The sequence below is a fragment of the Terrapene carolina genome, unplaced genomic scaffold, assembly GCF_002925995.2.
Source record: "Terrapene carolina triunguis isolate 2854851 unplaced genomic scaffold, T_m_triunguis-2.0 Scaffold85, whole genome shotgun sequence".
NCBI classification, from domain to species: Eukaryota; Metazoa; Chordata; order Testudines; family Emydidae; genus Terrapene; species Terrapene triunguis.
Genome location: NW_020664436.1, coordinates 3,964,522 through 3,982,823, shown reverse-complemented (window position 1 = coordinate 3,982,823; position 18,302 = coordinate 3,964,522). Strand labels below are relative to the sequence as shown.

General features: G+C 40.9%; 1 protein-coding gene across 1 annotated transcript in view; it reads right to left on the bottom strand.

The window, feature by feature from the left end:
- Window positions 1-18,302, bottom strand: part of KIF6 (kinesin family member 6) — a 291,482-nt gene that overhangs the window by 13,160 nt on the left and 260,020 nt on the right. The window contains exons 17-19 of the mRNA XM_024203468.3: window positions 6,473-6,557; window positions 5,737-5,872; window positions 3,418-3,512 (exon numbers count right to left, since the gene is read on the bottom strand). Of these exons, the coding sequence (XP_024059236.2) occupies window positions 3,418-3,512; window positions 5,737-5,872; window positions 6,473-6,557 (316 nt within the window). The remainder of the gene's footprint in view (window positions 1-3,417; window positions 3,513-5,736; window positions 5,873-6,472; window positions 6,558-18,302) is intronic.

Below are 18,302 nucleotides of genomic sequence, written 5' to 3'. Positions count from 1 at the left end.
TCTTTTCCTTGCCACGCAGAGCATGGTCAAATGCATCATCTCGAAGAAGTTCACGAATCTGAGGACCAACAAAGACACCTTCCTTTATCTTAGCTTCACTTAACCTTGGAAATTTTCCATGGAGGTACTTGAAAGCTGCTTGTGTTTTGTCAATGGCCTTGACAAAGTTCTTCATCAGACCCAGCTTGATGTGTAAGGGTGGTAACAAAATCTTCCTTGATTCAACAAGTGGTGGATGCTGAACACTTTTCCTCCCAGGCTCCACTGACTGTCGGAGTGGCCAATCTTTCTTGATGTAGTGGGAATCTCTTGCACGACTATCCCATTCGCAGAGAAAACAGCAGTACTTTGTGTATCCAGTCTGCAGACCAAGCAAGAGAGCAACAACCTTCAAATCGCCACAAAGCTGCCACTGATGTTGGTCCTAGTTTATGCACCTCAAAAGTTGTTTCATGTTGTCATAGGTTTCCTTCATATGGACTGCATGACCAACTGGAATTGATGGCAAAAGATTGCCATTATGCAGTAAAACAGCTTTAAGACTCGTCTTCGATGAATCAATGAACAGTCTCCACTCATCTGGATCGTGAACGATGTTGAGGGCTGCCATCACACCATCGATGTTGTTGCAGGCTACAAGATCACCTTCCATGAAGAAGAATGGGACAAGATCCTTTTGACGGTGACGGAACATGGAAACCCTAACATCACCTGCCAGGAGATTCCACTGCTGTAGTCTGGAGCCCAACAGCTCTGCCTTACTCTTGGGTAGTTCCAAATCCCTGACAAGGTCATTCAGTTCATCTTGTGTTATGAGGTGTGGTTCAGAGGAGGAGGATGGGAGGAAATGTGGGTCCTGTGACATTGATGGTTCAGGACCAGAAGTTTCATCCTCTTCCTCTTCCTCATCTGACTCAAGTGAGAATGATTCTGGTGCATCAGGAACTGGCAGTCCTTCTCCGTGGGGTACTGGGCGTATAGCTGATGGAATGTTTGGATAATCCACAGTCCACTTTTTCTTCTTTGACACCCCTTTCCCAACTGGAGGCACCATGCAGAAGTAACAATTGCTGGTATGATCTGTTGGCTCTCTCCAAATCATTGGCACTATAAAAGGCATAGATTTTCTTTTCCCGTTCAACCACTGGCGAAGATTTGTTGCACAAGTGTTGCAGCATATGTGTGGGGCCCACTTCTTGTCCTGATCTCCAATTTTGCAGCCAAAATAAAGGTGATAGGCTTTCTTAACCAGAGTGGTTATACTGCGCTTTTGTGATGCAAAAGTCACTTCACCACAAACATAGCAGAAGTTATCTGCACTGTTCACACAAGTACGAGGCATCTCTGCTCACTTTGGCTAAACAGAAATGTGTCCCTTTGCAAAATCAAACACTGACAAATAAGAGAGCATGACACTGAATGATTTCTAGAGCTGATATAGGGCAATTTGTTCAGCAGAGTGATGTAAGCTTCGTTATGATTGCATCATCCATGACTTCTAGGAATAACATGATGCAATTCATATCATGTATGACGCAATACCAGCTTCAGATTGCATCATTCATTGTTTTGCCTAAAAAGCAAGTACTGTCCAAGCCCAGTCATAGATTTATTCATAGATCCAGTCAAAGATGTATTTTAGTCATTTCTGGTTTAAATTGAGATCCCTTCCCTTTATAACTCACTTATCCTCCGCCATTCCCAAGTCAAGGGTCGTATATACTGACCCAATAGCATATCTTGAAAACTAGAGCCAATCAACAATTTTCAGCATCATTTTCGTTCTCAGTGACCCAGAATTAGTAAAGTTTGACTACATTTATTTCAGAAGCATTTTGGCTGTAGAGCAGTGATCAATTCATACCTCGAACCTACTTATCTGGAGCCTCATATATGTAAGTAAAATTAGGGACTGTCTAAAAAGATGCGATTAGGATTATTTCTTTTATTTCTTATTGGCTTGTGGACTCCTCTGTACTAACACCAGATGCTTTTGTTTGCTTGTAACCTTTAAGCTGAACCCCCCCAAGAAAGCTATTTTGGGTGCTTGATTTTTGGAATTGCTCCTTTAAAATCTAGCAAAAGCCTAAATTCCAGATGTATTTTTTTTCTTTTTCTTTTTAATAAAATTTACCTTTTTAAAGAACAGGATTGGACCTTTGGTGTCCTAAGAGGTTTGTGCATGTTGTTTGATTAGCTGGTAACCACAGCTAATTTCCTTTGTTTTCTTTCTCAGCTCTTCCCCGGAGGGGGGGTGAAAGGGCTTGAGGGTACCCCACAGGGAGGAATTTCCAAGTGCTCCTTTCTGGGTTCAAAGGGGGTTTTTGGCATTTAGGTGGTGGCAGCGTTTACCAACCCAAGGTCACAGAAAAGCTGTAACCTTGGGAATGTAATACAAGCCTGGAGTGGCAAGTATTAATTTTTAAAATCCTTGCGGGCCCCCACTTTCTGCATTTGGAGTGACAGAGTGGGGATTCAGCCTTGACACAGACATACACTGATCACTTAGAGCAGTTAAATTAACTGTGGTATTTGTAACATTTCCCATTCTAAATACTGCCAATACCATGATAAATGTATTACTATAGTACAATATATGCTAAGATTTTAATGGCACCCACTGCAGGTAGCTGTAATAATGCCATAATGCCAATTAACTGGTCTTACAGCCATGGACATACCACAATATTAAATACTTAGTGGCACACGTGAGGTAATTTGCGTGGTTCCAAAGCCAAGTACATTGTTGACGTACAGTATCTTTATAAACCAGGAAATCAGGCCATCCCTAGCAGGGGATAAGAGAAGGGGCCGAACACCACTAGAAATAGGTAAATCCTTTTCATCGGTTTAATCTTGGAGCATGTAAACTGGTAAGTTCATGTGTGAACTAAGCCTCTCTCTACATATGTGCAGTGACATCACTCCATAAAATGGATGGATGTGAGAGATTTACCTTCTTATCCTAAAATTGTAGGCTGTGAAATCAGAAGTGACAGATGCCAGGGTGGGGAAGATGGCTGCCTTTTTTAGATACAGGGAATGCTTCCCTATTCTCAGATATCAAATTTGCTATAAAAATCAAGTGAAGAACAATAACTATAGCAACAGTGGATTTTTCACAGTAAAACAAGGTTTCACACTACAACTAGCCACCCTAAGTACTACTGCAAATAATAAGTGAAAGATAAAAATATTTCTTTTGTATCTATTTGTCCATCAGTCCAGTTCATGTCCAGCACTGTGGTACCTCAGCAATACATAATTACCCAGGTGCAATACAATTTTTACTAAGCTGTTTTCCATAGAAAATGTTTGCAACCTACAGAAGAGCTGAGAGGCAACAAGCTCCAATTAATGCTGTTATCAGCTGCATAGATGGTGGCTGAGTAAGGGGAAGAAAAACATTCAGCTTACCTGTTAGTATACAGATGTTGCTGGGATTCAAGAGACTGGGGGGAAGCCCTCAAGGCACTTGCTGAATTGCTCACTGGTAGTTTCTCTTGCTGGTCCTAGAGAAACAGAAATGTGCATGGTAGGATTTTTAAAAGCACTCAACATCGGCCTAATTCTGCTCCCATGAAAGTTAATGGGAGTTTTATTATTGACTGCAATGGTAACAGAGCTAGGCCAATCCTCAGTGCCTTTGAGAATCACAGCCAAAGCCTTGTATACAAACAATGCTTTCCAGTTTAGCTGCATCCTCCTGCTGATCTTATCATTGGCACAAGAACTCCTGTAGGCATTACAAGAAAGTGTTTAGGAGTGGTTTAAGAATTTCTTAGCTCAAGTTTCAGGTTTTCAAAATGTCTCAGCAGCAGGTGCTGGCTGACTTGAGTTACTTAGGGTGTTCAGATTTTTTTTTTTTTTTTTTTAAAAATGGAGATATCCCATCTCCTAGAACTGGAAAGGTCATCGAGTCCAGCCCCCTGCCTTCACTAGCAGGACCAAGTACTGATTTTGCCCCAGATCCCTAAGTGGCCCCCTCAAGGATTGAACTCACAACCCTGGGTTTAGCAGGCCAATGCTCAAACCACTGAGCTATCCCTCCCCCCAATAGATCTATAGATAGGTCAAGGTTCAAAGTATCAAAGTCATTATTTAGTCCAGATTTCTAAATCTTCCATTGATGAATCATGAGAGGCTGATCTTGGGCCTCTCCTGTGGACAGACACAGAAGACATCCTCCAGTAGGTACAGGGATTATACTTCACAGCTCTCTGAAAGGCTGTGTTTGCAGATAGCAAGGCCATTAATCCCCTCCCCATTGCCACCCACACAGTTACAATGTTTTGACTTAACATGTATTTTGCTACCAAAACTTGCATTTAAGCTAGTTAAGTTGCCTGATGCCATATCAAGATAACAAGTTCATGAAAGTTAACTGTATGTTCAAGACATTTCTTTATAATGTTTTCATAAAACTACAGTTTAGTTATTAATATAGATTTTTTTGGAACAAAAAGAAATATTGGCTGAACATGTTAAAATTTTATTTACTAATAATTTTTTACTCAAAGAGTCAATATTCTCTTCACATGGTCACATAATACATGGATTCCTTGGATTCTGCATTCTTCTTAATTTAGGCTCACATGTTATTATTAGTTACACCATGCAGACATGATCTCAAATGTTTGGGGATGATCTTCTACTAGCAGACATAATTGGGCTCCTTTCCAACAAGTTATTGCCACCACCATCTATATCTTAGCAAAATCCTGCCAGGAAAGACCTTTAGAGAAGTGACAATGAGAAAGCCCATGAGAATGATATCTCTTGTGATGTTTTTTGCTTTTGTGATATCTCTTGTGATTGTGAAGCCCTGTATCTTAGCTTCTTTCACTATGGTACAAACTTTTTACATATTATTTTAAAATAAACCTATTTAGTTCGTTATAACTACAATTATTATATCGGGGACCTCTGCTTCTGGGGATTTCCTAAAGTTGGCTACAGTATCAGTTGTGGAAGTTGGCTGGCGAGCCAGGAGCTGTGCTGGCATTCTGAGCTGAGAATAGGTGAAACACAGGGGAGCTTAGAAGTTCTGTAGGGCTACAGGAGTCATCAAAACCAGGGGAAGTTGGAAATCAGTTGCCTGTGTTGCTTTCGTGGATGTGCTACTGGTGGTGGCTGCCATCTTCCAAACGCCATGTAAATTGTAAAGCAGCATAGTTTTGGTGAGCAGTAAGAGATAATCTGGCCCTAAGTCTCCCCTAGTCACTTTACATTCTTTAAAATTCATTGGAATCAAATGGATCATTCCAATGTACTCAGTATTCAATGAACAACTTCCTGAGCAGGCTGTTCCCCATCTCAGAACAGGCCGGGTGCAATAGATGTCACCAAGATCTTTCAATTCCATTTGGAATTCCTCAGACAAGTTTTTCTGAAGTAAAACGTTTAAAAAAAAGTTATAAGAAATTGAAAACATGATTAACATGTATTGTTTCTGAGTTAGGTTTTATGTGAAAATGACTTCTTTGGAAGATGTTTAAGAGGGTGCCAAACTAGGGCACACAGTGGGGAAAAAGAGCTTGATAGTTCTTTCACTTGCACTAATTTTACACTAGTGTAACTCTCAAGTTCTGATTTACACCACACTAAGAGTGAGGAGAATCAGGAACAAAGCTTCAGCCATAATAGTCCCCTTCCTATCTAATCAATGGTTTCTTTAGGCAACAAGTGCAGATTTAATTTTATATTTGCATACTGTTGAAGGAGACATGCTGATACCTGCAGATTCGATGCCTCCTCAGACCACCAGACTTCAAAGTCTTTTTGCAGCTTCACCTTGGCTTTTTCCATAAGAAGTTGCAAGTGTTCAATCTCTATCTTCAACCCTTTCAAGCGATTGAACATTGTTTTATAACTGCAGTGAGAAAGGAGAAGAGGGTTTGTTCAGAACAGAGAAGTTTTGTCTTTGGCTCTGGGAAAACATGCTGACAGATCATTAATGTAGTTTTATGCTACCCTGGGCAGTTACCAACCCTGAACTTCAAAACAACTTTTCAAAGCCAGGGATGGGAGAGCATCTCATATTTTATTAGCACTTCTATGGGCAGCAGATACAAAAACCTGACCCTAGAAAATCATTTATTGCTCCTGAAACAGCCACGGGAGCAAATAACAGATGGATAAGTATGTTGTCTTGGTAGCACCCCTGCCAGCTTAGGACCAAAGAGCAAATTTCTAACTCTGATCCCAATGAACAAGTTGCTAACTCTGATCCTCAGTAAGTAACATATTGCACTATTTTTAGACTGCCAGACCAGGCTTATAGGAAACTAGCTGACATTTTAGACTGAAAGTGGAAAGTTAATAGTGAACCAGAAAGATGGCATTTTTGTAATAATGTCAAAGCAAAGCAGAGGTTAGCTGTGAGTACTGAAGTCTTATTGGGACATGCTGCACATGTCCAGATGTCATTTTAATTTGATATTTGAAGTATGTGATGAGGCAGAAACAACACCTTTTTTTCTCTTCTTCAATTTGTGCTCGAAACCTCTCTTCCACGGGATCAGATTCATTTAGCTCTTCAGAAGGACTGGCAACACCTACAAGTAGAAGTTGTCAGGGGTTAGCAATGATCATATGGAGCAGGGACGAAAGAGAAATGCATTTTAATTAGAATAAGAACAGCTTGAAAAGTGCTAAGTAGTACTATGGGGTAGTACATTAGTCTTTCCCTTCTGGGGATCTGGGTTCCAAATCCTAACTTAGGCCTTGTTCTGATTTTGCTCACACCAGTGTAACTCCAGTGACTTCAGTGGAGTTAATTTGGAGTTATACGAATGCAAGATCAGAAACGGGCCCTTACTGTAAATTACACATAAAAATTAGCTTGGCTGTCTCTGCACATCACCTGTAGATGTTTGTCTACATCTTAAAAACTAACTCAAAGTTGATACAACTGGCTGTCTCTGCTAACAGAGGTGAGGACTGAAATAGCAGAGGCGCTGCAAGTCAGGACTGAGGTACAATGGCAGAGGTGGAGGTGCCTGGGACTGGAATAGCAAAAAGGAGTATTGAGGTACAAACTGTGGGGAAGATTAACTTTGATATGCACTAAATTCAACTACTGAATATAAACAAGGGGAACTGCTTGAAAGTTGATGTGCTGCAAGAGGTTAGATGAGGCAAAAAGAAATGTGAGGGGAAATACTGCCATAGAATAGAGTCTAAAATGCATGGAAAGCAACTTAGGATCTTTTTATTCTTCACTTCACTTTGTTAACCTGATCCTTGCTGCTGGACAGTATGTTTGCGCTTCAGCAGCAGTTTTCTCAACATTTGCTGAAAATCAGGAGGTAGAAGATACATTAGGTCAGACTGGAGGCACAAGTTCCTGGATGGTTTCTACATCACAATGCCAGAGTGTGTCTGATCAGTGTGATGCTGGCAGACTAGATGCCAGCTCATGCCAAGGCCCTAGGTCTCAATTGAACACTGACAAATACATAGCTGGAACCAGCCTAGCTCACCTGGATGTTAGTACTGTTAAAATAGGTATTAGAACTATAAGAATGTGTTTAGCGTTTAAAATTTATGAAATGGTTGTAAGTTGCTGCATGCAAATATCTGTACGACATGTTATAAGGTAATATTTAAGTGTTTGCTTTGTAACTGGAAATCACAAGACAGGAGAGACGTATTAATGAGTGTGAAATACTAGTTTCCAACAGTAGGTGCAACTCTTGCCTGACAAAGGAGGCCTATTAACACCAGATGAACTATTGTGGAACATCAGGGGACACAGGACTTCATTGATTGCTCTTCTCCTCCCCATGAAGAGATGTGCAAGTGAATTTGTCCCAACAGCACAATTTGCAACTTGAAGCAAAAGTGGGGAAGGAATAAAAAGCCCTAACAAGGAGGAACTGTATCTCTTTGCTGCTTGGACTCCTGTGGGGTAAGATTCCTAGGCATAAGCAAGGGATTCCTCAATGCTTAGCCTCGGTTAGCCTGAAGGGACGTATAGATCTGGCTTATTATAGAAGCCTCTATTACTTTTTGAAACTTAAGATGAGAACTCATTTGTGTGTATGTTCACTTGCTTTAACCTTGTAAATAACTCTCTTATTTCCTTTTCCTAGTTAATAAATCTTTAGACAGTTTATTATAGGATTGATTACAAGTGTTGTCTTTGGTGTGAGATCTAAGGTGCAATTGACCTGGGGTAAGTGACTGATTCTTTGGGACTGGGGATAGCCTGAATACTGCTGTGATCTTTGACGTAAGGGACCATCTATCACAAAGGTAAGCTTACCTGGGTGGTAAGATAGATCGGAGATCCCAAGGGAACTGTCTGTAACTCCATGTTAAGGCTGTTATAGTGCTTGAGGAGTTTACATTAGATAATTGGATGGTGAAAACTAAATATAGAACACACAACCAATTTGGGGTTTGTGCCCTGCTTCTTAACAGTCTGCCCTGAGGTTGGTATTCATGCTCTTGAGCTATTGCAGGACAGCTTGACAATCAGGATGTGCCTTAGAACTGAACTTCCACACTCAGTACACTTCTACAATATTTTCTCGTTCTGGGAGACAGCCTTCCCAACAAGGACTAAAGTAACTAGGCTCAGTTCAGCAATGAAGGAAATGTCAAGTTACATACTAAAAACACACAACTATTACAAAACCACTTTCTATTTCTAGGGAGTGTCTTAAGGTTCCCAATAAAACAAGTTTTGCCTTTTTAACTAAAGAAAAATGCAAGGAACAAAATATTTGCTGTACAATACACTTCGGTTTCCATCTCAATTATTATTTCAGCCAAGAAAATAAATTATATGTCAACCTTTCATTAGGCCTAAGGAGTGTACCCTAGCTTCAAGGAATGGAATTCTGGCTGGAACACGAGGGCAGTAATGACCTCTCTTTGCCTGTCAGTACTCCAGCTAAAACCATTATTCTTTTATTGTTACACCCTGTGGCTTAATCAAAAATAAGATGGAAACATATTTAATTTCACCAAAAGTACGTAAGGTCAAGTATGTTAATACAGACTAAAAAACAAGGTGAACAAAAACTACACACACAGCTTTCATTCCATACAAGCAGACTATAAGAGAAGGGTAGGGCTGAGTGGGGCAGTCTGTGGTGGAGTGGGTGCTCTTAACACATTAAGAAATGAAACCCTTTTGGGTGTTAAAGCAAACAACATATGAGTCAAAAGAAGTGTCGGATTCATGGCAGAAGAGGTGTCAAAAATTAGTGGTGTTATATGAATACACTACAATAAAACACAATAGATAGTGAAGTCCTGGCCCCATTGAAGTAAATAGTAAAACACCCATTGGTTTTAGTGGGATCAGGATTGCACCCCTAGTCTCCTCCCTTATCCATCCATATCTCCATTTGGTAGTTATGCCAAAATACTGTAGGGAGAACAAAACTAGTGGGTCAGATGGCTTCATTAAGGCACAGGTATACATTGGAGAAAGTGCAGCAAAGGACTCCTGATGCTCTTGAGGTTCAGGGTGAGTGTTCCCTGTGCACCCCTCCCTTAGGAATTTGTAGCATTCAATCGACTCCATTGTCAGCCAGTTCTGCTGGTCATGGTGCAGTGAGTGAATCAAAGAATTCATGGAGAAACTGATAATACTTACCTACCTTTGTGAAGCACTGCGATAAGCATGGATGAAAAGCACTATTTTCAGTAAGTGATACATACTGTTATCATCAGTGTTACCATGGCAGACTTTGTAGTCAACTAACTTGAAAAATTCTGGCTTATTTTTGTCCACAATCAAACTGAAGATCAATTCTGTGACTCTGAACTTTAATCTCTCTAGGGAGCCCATATATTACTGGCCCTGAATTTGTTCTAGGAGTCAAACATTCTAGAGATTTATTGTCCTAGTACCTCAATTAACATTATGTCCTGCCCTTCAGCTGTACCTTTGCAGTCAAAGGTTTTCATTTCAGCATCAGACAATCTTGTATTTAACTACTTAAATTTATAGTCACTTGAAATAATCACAGTTAGAGCTGTCTTCAGTGTCCAATTAATCTTTGTATTGCTTTTATTTATCCGTTCTGCTACTCTTGGCAAACTCAGTCCTGAGGTTGTTGTGCTATTAAGCTGGAGCCTACAATGCTGTTTGGGTTGGTTTAAAAAGAATCCCCCTTTCTTTTTGTTTGTAGGGAGAGTGGAGTTACTCAGGCTTTCTCCTTATCTTTTGATTCCTCCCCTAGGCCAGTTCAACCTGTCTCATTTGATTGAGGAGTGGATGTGACTTTCTCCAGGACGGCATTATGGACACATTTTATACAAAAATAGAGACGGACATGAACTGCGAAATTCAGATCTAGATTCAAACTTTCCCAAAGGTTGAAGTATTTGGATTGGGGGTTTTGAATCAACCGTACCTCTAATTATTTTCTAATATGGTGTTTAAAACATTCTACCAGGTGGTAAGTTCTATGCATTAAAATAAAACAATAGTCTCATCTTCAACCTTTGAAAACATTACATTTATGTTTTTTTTTTTTTAAAAAGCCACACCCATTATGTTGTCTCTTATTTTGAATTTTAGCACAGATGCCAGTAAGGCCATCCATCATTGTGTTGCTTTGCTCTGTATGATTTTATCACTGGCCTCACATGCTTGTGTAACTTGTGTCCAGTGTAGCATGATACCTGGAATACACGGTCTAGCTTCGGTGTCTCTGTTATGAGTTCTTCTGGTTAAATACAGATTTCTATTTTTGTTTTCCACTCATTGAAGCCTCGTTTGAAACATGTCATCATATTGGTTTGCTCCTTAAAATACCTGGCACATGGAACAAAAAGTGTTTCCAATTCAGCTGTACTCAAGCCACAGGAATTTCTGAAACCAATATGACTAAAACTTTGCCAATGGTTTCCAAATGTATAAGTAGTAAATACTGAAAAATGCAGGTGAATAGGTCCAAATTTAATGTGTTCCACATATAGCAGTCTATATAGTGGAATAATATAACACCTGGGCCCTGGTCAGAAAACACCCACTGATCTAGAACCTTGACTAAGTTTACTACTGAATTTTGCCACTAGATTACATAAGGTTTTTGTCATCAGGTATCTTGCCCATTTTATTACCCAGAGCCATACTTGACAGTTCAATGATGGTATTTTCTCTATTATTTAGATCCATAAAATGGGTACATGGCTTATCATCCATCCATTTTAAGGTTCCTATACTGCCCTTCACAATAACATCTAAGCACTTCCATGAAAAAGTCTCTTTGCTAAATTTTGGAATAAACATTTTCAATACAAAAATAAAGTGATAGAAATTACTTTTGAGCCTTCTCATTTGCTTGTTAGAAGAGTGAGCTGTTTGAACTGCAGTGCCATCAGGATGCAAATGACAACTGGATCCAAATGGTTCAGTGTTCTCCCCACCCCCAGTGCCTGGTCAAAATAGGAGCTTGGATGACAGGAAGGTGACAGAAGTTCAGTCAGGGTGAGACAGAGGTAATGTGGCTGGGCTGGTTGGAAAGATTCAGAGAAAAAGGCCACGGTATCTGCTTCCTCTTTTGATGGGATATGCCTGCTTGTTTCTGTGAACTTCATAATGTGGTCTTCTTGGATGCCCAGCTGGATGAGGCAGCAGTAATTAATAAAAGTTTTTCCATGTATGTCTGGATAGGACATTGTAACCTTTCCTCTTGGATGCCATCTATAAAGCCCTATATGGTTGGATCCTGACTACCATAGAAGCCACCTCTTTCCATGTGCACTTTCTGGACAATTGAGACAGCAGGGGCACTCTCACCAACAGCTCCTAGAACTTAACGTCTTGAGGCTTGATGTAGGGTGTTCTCAGTGGAAGAGGGAATGTTTGGCTCTGGAATCTGCTTCCATCCGTAATCCGGCAAAGTGTGAGGTTATCCTGCTGAGTGAGGAGAAGATTTCCCATGCTGTGAAAGTTTTTGAGATTTCAAAAAAATCCCATTCTGCACCAGGATGAACCTGAGTCTTGCTGAAGTTTTTTGACAGGAGGGAGAGGGCAAAGGGAGAGAACAAGGGACCACAGAACAGCCAATAGTTCAGAGGTTAGAGTACTCTGCTGGGCTGTAGGTGACCCATATTAGAATTCTTGCTCTGCCTGATTTAGAACAGTGACCTAAAGCTGGGAAGTAGGAGGACTTGGTTCAAATGCCTGATTTAGAGTTGGGTCTCTCCCACTCCAGGCCAATACCCTAACCACTGAGCTATCGAGTTTTTTGCACTCTTTCTTGTCGGTGCTGTTACACTTTGTATAAATAAGTAAATATTGAGTGTGTGAAAGATTGACTTTATGGCATAGTAGGTATAGCACTCAGCTGGGATGTGGGAGTTGCAGGTTCAAATCCCCTCTTCTCACAGAAACAATTATTTATACAAACAGCATCATCTCTGACAGGGGAGACTGAGACAGACACATGCCAGAGTAACCAATAAACTGGTTAATTAGAGTGAAATCAAGATTAGGCTCCCTTCACTGATATGTAGGTCAGACCCAGATATCTGTGCTCAATGGCAAGGGTATAGGATTAAGCTGGAGTGGTGTCTCCCAAAGCAGGAAAGTGAGACTTATTACATTTGGGGGAATAACTGTCAATTGGGCTTGTTTGAGTTAGGGAACCTGCATTATAGATTAACATTGTAGCCAGCCCTGGGGAGTCCTTATGTGGGCAGTCAACTGTAGCAGCCCTTCAATGGCTACCTAAGGGTGCCTGAGATGGCTGAACAATATTGTCTCATGCTGGAACTGTAGAGATCTGGCAGGGTGTTTGGTTGTGAGGGTGTGGCTCTCTTGATGTCTATGGTAGTAGGCAAGGGGAGATAAGAAAGGAAAGGATTTGAAGTAAAGCATAATCCAAAATCAAGATTGTTTAGTCTCAATTCTATTGGTTTCACACTTAATTAGCTATCAGAAGATTGGGATACCAGTGAACAAGTTTCTGGGCCTTCACTTCATGCTGACCAATGCAAAGTTAGTGATTAATAAAGCATCAACTGTCTATAATTTGCAAGACACGTGCTGGCCAAGTTTTGGTGCAGATGACTCTAGCCATATACTCAGTTCAGTATGAACCAAAAGGAAATGGGTGAGGATGTCTGGCGATGCTGTTTGTATCCTGCCTGTAATGCAGATCTTCCACCCCAAAACTAGAGTAAATACGGGGGGTGAAATTCAGGCCCTAATGAAGTCAGTGGCTAAATTGCCATTGACTTCAACAGGGCCAGGAATTCACCCAGTATGCCCATCTTGTGTGAAAGTCCTTGGATGACGTTAAGACAGGACTGGTGTTAGTACTGCAACTGTTCTGTAGCACTGCAAAGTCACTGCATGAGGTATCGAGATTCCTTCTAGGAGGAACCAAGGCTGAGAGTACTCAGTGACTTTAACATCTATGTTGATGACAATTCTTTTGAGGCAACCCAGGATTTCACAATTACCGCGATGTCCACTGGTTGCTACCTCAATTCATACAGCTGGCCAGATTTTTTATCTGTGGTTGGGTTGGGACAGGAGGTGGGCTAATTGTGCTTCTGCCCTGGTCATGGACTAACACTGTCTGGTATATGAGGTTGGGATACATGTCTCCTGATGGGATGAGAGACCAGTTTGATTTCTGTCCTCAGAGATTAATGAACCTGAGCATTTCTGGAGGATTAGGAGGGAGAATATTGTTTCTTCAACAGACCACTCAATCAAGGGATTGGTAGGACTTTATTTTTCTGTCCTCAACCATCAATGAAGTGGCCCATATCAGTGAAGTGATATTTCCTTTCCCAACTTCATCCTGACAGGTCATCATGGTTTACAGATTATCTGAGACAAGTGAAGGGGGAAGAAAGACAGTTAGAGCCCTGGCAATATAAATCTCACGCTGATTCTGACAAAATGCATCATAAAGATTTCTTGAAATGTCATGTGGTGCCTGCGTGGGTGGCAAAGAAAAGTTCCCTTTCTCCCCAACAGAATCTTTAAGTCTTGATCAGCAGCTTTATTTCAAATTCATCCAACGTGTCTTCATTTGATGGCTGATTAGAGACTCGTTCCTCTTGTAGAGGACATTCAACATCATTATGTAGATAAGATCAAGTAGGTTTGGACTGAGCTGTCTGCATCCCTAGGTGAACGGCAATATCTTAAGGAGACAGATGCCAGGTCTTCTCTGCTTACACTATTGGTGTAAACATTCTCAGTATACCCGATTACTTCAGATCGCCTTGATTCTTGTCATTCTGAGTATGGCCCTAGGTACTGCACAGAGCTGCAGAGAAAGCTTTTGTAGCTCCCTTCCTCCTGGACCATGTATCCCTGCTGATATTGTTAGCTTTATCAGTTGTCTTCAATACCATTGATTATGAGGTGGCATTAGTTCATCTGCTAATGCTAACACAAACAAATGATGCAGCCTTTTGGTGGCTTTGCTCTTATCTCTTGGGGAGATTCCAGAGGGTACTTTGGGGCAATTGTTCTTCTGCCCTGAGGTGCTTTCAGGAGATGTTCTGTAGGGATCCAAATTGTCCGCTCTCTCATTTAATGTGTATATGGGATCTTTGAATGGGATAGTGAGGAAGAATGGGCCATGATGTTTTCAGAGAGCCAATGAAACCCAGATTTATTTCTCTCCCTCATATAATCCAGCCAGTACTATCAAATGTTTTACCCTGTGTTTGGGCGAGACTGGGGAATGAATGACACCTTGGTGGCTGAATTTCAATCTCGGTAATATGAGAATCTTCGTAGGTTGGGAAAAGTAACTGGAAGATGTGGTGAGGTTTTATCTGCCCCTTTAACTGAGGTAATATAGACATTTTTAGCTTTTTTTCACTAGAGCTTACAATCTGGAGATGTTGTTGGTCCTACAGCTGCTGTTGGATGAAGCTGTAACAGCAGTGTTGAGGAAGGCTCCAATTCCCCTACCACTCTGGAAATTCACCGCTTATGCTGAGCGCTCCCCAGAAAAGAAATGTCCAAAAGGGATGACAACCTTGTTGAATCCAAAATTGCTCCCACTGAACAAATTTGATTGCCTGTATATGCGCACTTCTTATTTTAAGAACACATTGATCTGTTGCTATAATAATTTGGTAACCTCACCAGAAGCCTTGGAAAGTGCAATCAACAATTCTTTTAGTTCAGACAAACTCATTTTACATCATTTCGTTGACTAGCATTGATAAGTTGTACAGATTTTGACTAAGGAAATCAGGAATGCAAGTTATTTTGCCCTTCGCATTAATACCACTAAAGCTGTAAATAAAACTGGTCACTCTCTCAATTATCCAGTATGTTCAAATGAATGGTGAGATGAGTGAAGTGCGTAGAGGTTCACACATAGAAAAGACAGTGAAACACTGGCCAAATTGCTGCTTTCTTGCCTCCATGAAAATGCTCTGGATGTCAGTAAAATTAGTGATGTTCTGGAGCAGCCTTCAAAGGGGAGTTGTGGGGGCAAAAAAACCTAACTGGCTTCAAGACTGTGCTTGATAAGTTTATGGAGGGGGTGGTATGATGAGATTTCCTACAATGGCATGTGGCCCATCAGCAACTGCCAGTAGCAAAAATCCCCAATGGCTGGAGATGGGACACTAGATGGGGAGGGTTCTGAGTTATTACAGAGAATTCTTTCCCAGGTATATGCCTGGTGGGTCTTGCCCACATGCTCAAGGTTTAACTGATCACCATATTTGGGGTTGGGAAGGAATTTCCCCCCTGGTCAGATTGACAGAGACCCTGTGGGTTTTTTTTTTTGCCTTCCTCTGCAGCATGGGGCACAGGTCACTTGCAGGTTTAAACTACTGTAAATGGTGGGTTTTCTGCAACTTGAAGTCTTTAAACCATGATTTGAGGACTTCAGTAACTCAGCCAGAGGTTAGGGGTCTATTTCAGGAGTGGTGGGTGAGGTTCTGTGGCCTGCAATGTGCAGGAGGTCAGGCTAGATGATCACAATGGTCCCTTCTGACCTTAAAGTCTATGAGTCTAAATTAGAGGCCAGGGTTAGGATGGGTGCAATATCAGTGCAAATAATCATATAAATGCACACGATAGTTTATTTTGTGCTCTATACTAAATGTGTGATGAAGTTAGTTGAAAGAATATGAAATAAAACACCCACACTTGCAGCTTCTTTGGTATTATGAGTCAACTGCACAGACTTTTAGAGGGTTAATGCAACTTCTGTAAGGTCTTTCAGACCATGCAAAAGGAGTTGAAACAAGAGCTGAATACTTCCAAATTTGAAAATCATTTGAGTAACAGAAGTGCATTTGGAGTCAGATCATGCCTAAGCAGCATCAGCCAAACTGCTGGCTGGGGCTGCCAGCTGTAATGTATTAATGGAGAGTCCTCCATCTGCAAAAGAGAAGTGAAGAAGATGGTGAGAGGGGGAAGATTGACAAAAATATTGCTAGTATTTCAGCATCCTTGATGAAGTCAATAGATTTTGAATTTGGGGTTGCACTGTGTGTGACATCCAAATCTGCTCAGTGAAGAGCAGATGGCTTCCAGACACTTGCAGAATGAGAAAAGTGAGAAAATGAATGTGGCAACAGCATCGGAAGCAACAGACGCTGTGCTGGAAGGGATCCGAACAAAGTGTTGGGAAGACAATTTTATAGCTTCTTTCCAAAAGGTCTGAAAACTATCAACTTCAGTTGAGGTTGACTATGTGGAACCACATTGTTTCTAGACATGGAATCACACAGAGCTAACAAGACAATACAAACTGGGAAACATCCTGTGGAAATAACCTTTGACTATTCTTCTCTCAGACTGACAATAAGCACACTCTCACATTGTCAATGACTGACAATTCTATTTACTATGACAAGAGGCACTTTAGAAAAGCAGATGATCAGATAATTAGACATTTCCAATTGCTCTAATGCAATGTTTCTCTATCTTTAGAAAGCTAAGCCCTCTTTTAGGGGAATGAAGCCGATTGCATAGCCCCTGCAAATCAGCCATGTGTTGTTAAAGGTCTACACATCTTAATTTATACATCTTCTGTGTGCCCTGGTTAATCCTTCAGGGTGCCTACTTCAGGAAACATTGGTGTAGATCTTAAAATAATAGAATCACAGAAATGTAGGACTGAAAGGGATCTTGGTAGGTCATTTAGTCCAGACCCCGGCACTGAGTCAGGACAAAGTATTATCTAGATCATCTCTGACAGGTGTTTGTCTAAGTGGTTCTTAAAAACCTCTAATGATGGAGATTCCACAATCTCCCTAAATAATTTGTTTCAGTGCTTAACTACCATTAAAATCAGGAAGGTTTTTTTTAATGTGTAGCCTAAATCTCCCTTGCTGCGATTTAAGCTCATTACTACTTGTCTTGTTCTCAGTGGATAAGGAGAACAATTTATCACCATCCTCTTTATAACAATCTTGTACACACTTGAAGATTGTTATCAGGTCCCCCTCAGTCTTCTCTTCTTCAGACTAAACAAATCCAATTTTTTCAGCCTTTCCTCATAGGTCATATTTTCTAGACCTTTAATCATGTTTGTTGCTCTCCTCTGGACTTTCTCGAATTGGCCACATCTTTCCTGAAGTCTGGTGCCAAGAACTGGACACAATACTCCAGTTGAGGCCTTATCAGTGCTGAGTAGAGTAAAAGAATTACTTCTTGTGTCTTGCTTACAACTTTCCTGCTAATACATCTCAGAACAAGGTTTGCTTTTTTTGCAACAGTATTACATTGAAGACTCATATTTAGTTTGTGATCCACTATAATCCCCCAGATCCTTTGCTGCAGTATTCCTTCCTAGGCAGTCATTTTCCATTTTTTTGTTCAACTGATTATTGCTTCCTAAGTGTAGTATTTTGTATTTGTCCTTACTGAATTTCATCCTATTTATTTCAGACCATTTCTTCAGTTTGTCAAGATTGTTTTGAATTCTTATCCTGTCCTCCAATGTGCTTGCAACCCCTCCCAGTTTGCTATCATCTGCAAACTTTATAAGTGTACTCTCTATGCCATTATCCAAATCATTTACGAAGACATTGAACAGAACTGGACCTAGGACAGATCCTTGTGGGACCTCACTTGATATGACCTTCCAGTTTGACTGTGAAACATTGTTAACTATTCTCTAAGTACAGTTTTCAAACCAGTTATGCACCTGTAGGATGGGGAGATTTTTGATAGCCCAGAATGCAGTAACCAGGGCCGGCTCTAGGATTTTTGCCGCCCAAGGCAAAAACAATTTTGGCCGCCCCCCCCCCGTTTTTTAATTACTCCAGCCCCGCCTCAACTCCGCCCCTTCCCTGCCTCCTTCCCCCAGGCTCTCAAGCCTAGGAGGGAG